The 4,518-nt window shown below is 45.8% G+C and overlaps 1 protein-coding gene across 1 annotated transcript; it reads left to right on the forward strand.

The window, feature by feature from the left end:
* Positions 1 to 1,503: 1,503 nt before the first annotated feature.
* On the forward strand, positions 1,504 to 3,399 carry LOC125551689 (uncharacterized). Its single transcript, XM_048714981.2, has 3 exons — positions 1,504 to 1,677; positions 2,049 to 2,287; positions 2,382 to 3,399. The coding sequence occupies exons 2-3, from the start codon at positions 2,105 to 2,107 to the stop codon at positions 2,709 to 2,711; spliced, it is 513 nt and encodes a 170-aa protein (XP_048570938.2). The 5' UTR covers positions 1,504 to 1,677; positions 2,049 to 2,104; the 3' UTR covers positions 2,712 to 3,399.
* The last annotated feature ends 1,119 nt before the right edge of the window (positions 3,400 to 4,518 follow it).

Consider the following 4,518-nt stretch of genomic DNA (forward strand, 5'->3'; position numbering starts at 1 on the left):
CCATTGAATGGTCAAAAGTGTGTGGATGGCCCGGTCCAGATATTTGTGGGTAATTTAATGATCAACGTTGAAGTTGCTCTAAGATAAACATGGTTTTTCAGAGCAACCTTGTTGAGCAGTACATAGAAAAACAAAACAAATATATGAGAGAGTAGAGAAGTAACTCAGGTCCAACCTGACCATCTGGGTCGACACGACCCGTCAAGCCTCGGATAAGGCAAGGCACAACACAACCCATGTCGGCCTTTCTATAAAAAGGATGCGTCGTGCCAACTCGAAGAGTTTGGATGGAGGATCGGCCCCGCACACCGACCCACATTAAAAAGGCCAAAAAGGACATAAAAGGCCTAAACTACCAAAAAAGACCTAAAAGGCTTAAACATCCCTAAAACAATTGTAGAAATACCCTAAAACGTCCAAAACAGCTCTAAAAAACCCCTAAAATGGCGCCACAGTTAAAAGGGTCGTGTCAGGCCACCCTTAAAGCTTGACCTTAGGAATCAACACTGGCACATGGCGTGCTGAAGGCCGGCCCAACCCATGTATCCGCGTGCCACTTCGTGCCGTGCCAAAAAATACATGCCGCGAGCTGGACTTATAAGCACGACTCATATGGCCAGGTTTGTCCGGTCTCATCATTTTAGATCCAAAATGGTGGTACTTCCTCCTTTTCGATTTATAGGGCTTGAATTTAAAATCTCGTCAATCAATGTAGATGATGAGTGGAGTATCTCATAATTTATAAAATTACTCAAATTTTAATATGGATTAATTACAATATATGCATGGATGACCACCAAATGAGTAGGAATAGTTACATGCACTGGTTGGTTTCTTTTAATCTTTGCATGCATCAATTTAATGCAACTTGGATTGTGAACATGTGGTGGAATGAAGTGAAAATAAGACTTATAATATGGTAAAACCAAGAAAATGAGATGAGCCCAATAAACCAGAGAGAAGGAAGTACTATGTTACAAAGATAATGTCTCTAAAAATAAGGAAAAACTACGCTACAAAGATCAGACTCCTGCACATGAGACCTCTTTGCAGAGATACAAATTATATCAAAATTATTGGCAGACAGCTTAGGATTCAAGAGCAAGTACACAAGGAAACAAGGGGTGGTGGAGTGGCGTACAGACCAAATCATTCAAAGAAGCACGAAAACCAGCCTTCCTACACAAATAAAAAGAAACCGAAAGAAAAGGTGGCCTCCATGACCAATCGAGGAAGAAAAAGGTCCCATCTTGTTTATTGCTTCAATTATGGCAGCAGTTTTGCCGTGCAGGCCGAAATAATTTCCTCTTGCCCCCTACCAGCTTTTGCTCAACCTGCTTCCCATATGCAATTATTAAATATCTCCCCATTTTTTTACTATCAAGGATTCCCTTCTTTATATGAAAGAAAGAGAAAAGAGAGAAAATAACAATATTTGCCACTTGCTACGGGTAAGCTGTCCCCGTGTGGTTCCCCGTTTCCTGGCTATTTAAGGCCTCCCATCCCCTCCTTCCCTTTCCTTCCTCCCATCGGCACGCCCATCCCGCTCCTCTCATAATCCTGAGAGTTTCTTCTTTTGTTTTATTTTTATTTCTTGGTAGGAGTAACAACAGTTTTGGCTCTCCTCCTTTCTCTCCCCCTGTATCCAAGGAGAGAAATCCAGAGGCGAAGCTTCAGGTAAACATCAACCTCCTCTCCCCCATTTCTCTATTTATCTCTCTCCCTCTAGTTTCTCATCTTCTGTTGGGGATCTGTGTTGTGTGGTCTGGGGTAGAGGTGAGGCTCGTTCTTTCTGTTTTCTTGATAGGTTTTGTTACAGATCTTGGGAACCCACCACATGTTCTTGCAAAAAGAGAGAATAAAACCGAGAGGATTTGTTCTTCTGTGACAAATCTTCTGGAAAGTTCCAGTTTCTTTTGATTTCTTTCTGTGTGGGTGGGGAAAAATCAGATTAGTTAGCAAATGTTTTTGGTGTCTCGTTCGTGTGAAGATTGAACGATTTTAGAGGTGAAACTGAGCAATTTCTTTGGCTGTTCTTGTTCTTGCAGGGTCTGTAAATTTTCCGGATCTAATCAACTAACCAAAAAAACCCAAAAAAGAAACCATGAGCCACTTCGCCGCCATGAAGAGCCCCGTCCCGGTCGCCGCCGCTGCCGCCGCCACCGACGCGAAGAGCCCGCTCTTCTGCCCCAAGCCGCGCCGCCCGGTCGCGCCCCTCCGGTGCCACCAGAGCGGCCACTCTGACGCGGGCGCCGGCATGGATCTGCTCGACCTCCTCCTATCAAAGGTGAGTTCTTTCTCCGCCTCGGCCCAAGATCCATGATTTCCTCGCGTGGCTTCTCTCCAACGGGTCGCTGATGTTTCTGCTCCGGTTCTTGCAGGGCGACGAGAGCAATCTTTCCGCGGCGTCCCCTCAGCCGCCGCTGTTCTGTGGCTCGCCTCCGCGGCGGGCCTCGAACCCGGTGGTCCACGACAGCCGGTTCGGCATGGACTGCCCGTCCAGTCCCCTGCCATGGTGGCCGGTGATGTCGCCGGTCACGCCAGCGCCGGTGGTGGTCCGTCCCACCCCACGCCCGGCGGGACCGCCGATGTCGCCCCGTTCCTCGGCTGGGTGCGCTCGCGTGTTCCAGCCAGCCGTCCGCGTCGAGGGTTTTGACTGCCTCGACGGTGGCCGTAGCGGCCGTGGCCATGGCATCGCCGCCATGGTCTAGATGCACATACAACATCGAATAACCAGGAAATCTTCTCCCCTCAGTAGTGCAAAAGCTTTGGGAGGGAGAGATGAGAGTGAGGAGATGAGTGAGAGGAGCTTAAGTCCAAAATTTAACCCCTAAAAACTATATAATCCATCAATCAAATCCCATAAGTATAATGAGTCTAGGTAATTTTACCACAAATCTTTTTGTATGTAAATAAATTTCAGGTTCAGATGCAGGTGCCCTTCATGTAAATTTGGGAGCTCTAGTTTGGGGGGACGGGGTAGAAGAAATCTAGAAGGGGGGATCTGGGACAGAGGGCACAAGAAACACGAAGTTTAGCCCTCTTTGTATGAATCAATTTTTTCATGAGTCCCTTTGCCTTCCTTCTGGATTAGTCATTCAATTAGGTTGGAGGGAGGGGTTGGGAATTAGTTAGGTACCTGTCCTAGTTCATCTGTCATCATGCTTATTTTTGGTTTATGATGGAATTGTTTTTGTCCATGCAACCAAGAAATCCAGGGCCAGCAAGGCCATGGAGATGTGTACAAAAGAGTGGCTACCAGAAGAGAAGAGAGAGCAGCTAGGTTTAAGTCAAGTCAATGAGTGAGTTGTGTGAGAGGCATGAATGATGTATTCCTGATATCGTTTTCTCTGTATATGTAATATATCGTTTCATTGAAGCAATATGTGTAATATCTCATGCCATGATTATCACCATCCCCTGTGACATCTTTTATTTTTTGGAATTTTTCGTCACCTCTCAATTTCTTGGTGGTTGGAGCCCCATCACAACACATGGTTTCCATGTGCTCAACCAACACGTAGGTGATAAGGATGCTGACTAGCCAATGACTAATGCAAAATAGCCTCCCTGAGTGGCTAATAATCTCAAGCTGGCTCCTGGGGATCTGAAGGGCCAAAGATGAAATACCATGGTTTTTCTTGTGGCCTTCACCCCAAGTGTGTCCTTTTCTTTGAGATGTAGATGTGGTACTACTACTAGTACTGAATCTTTTGTGTTGAATCCACTGGATTTATTGGGGCGGTCAATCAATCAACCAAGTTGTTGACGCAGATGCTCTGCCAACAGCTGCAACGGTGAACAAGTTGCACTATTTACCACCAGTAAAATACAGGCCGAAAAAGCATGCAGCACACGTTCTTATCTTGCCACCTGCTGCGAGTCAAAATCCACATGCTTTGTGGCGTCTTGTGCCTGCCACAAGGTGAGACGTAGATGCAGTGATCTCACCTCAAAAGGTGTGAGGCTGGGAGGGAAAAGGAGGCAGGAGGATGCAAGCAAGCAAGGGGCATGGCAACTTGAGTGCACTTGAGGACAGATTCAAACGCAGGATTTCACCGGAAGTAAAGTAATCTTTGTTTGGATCTCAGGCCAGGCCTTTTCGAAAGGAGAATATATAGTAGACCCTGAAGATGCTTGAGATATTTTTGTTTATGTCTCAGACTGACTCAAACACAGAAACTGAAGGAAATAAAAAGACCCATGTATAGATATATTTTTGATTTTTTTTCTGTCTATTTACACTTCTCAGTTACTGCTGCTCTGATTTTCCCTCGCCATGTTTAAAGTAAGACACAACATAAGCTCTTGACTCTTGATAGCTGCATTTTGCGCCCTGCTGGTTTTTTGTCAAATTGGTTGTCAACCTCACACTTTCGGCTGCAATTGGAGCACAATCAGTGGAATCAGAGCTAACCTAAAAGCCCATGACGCCCCCACCCGTCAGGTGCTTGTCTGTCCTTTTCAACAAAAAAATGTTTTAGCTTTAAAAATGCATGATGACCGTTCAGCCGTCCA

The sequence above is a fragment of the Triticum urartu genome, chromosome 5A (genome assembly GCF_056163025.1).
Source record: "Triticum urartu cultivar PI428250 chromosome 5A, HENAU_Tu73, whole genome shotgun sequence".
In the NCBI taxonomy this organism is placed as follows: domain Eukaryota; kingdom Viridiplantae; phylum Streptophyta; class Magnoliopsida; order Poales; family Poaceae; genus Triticum; species Triticum urartu.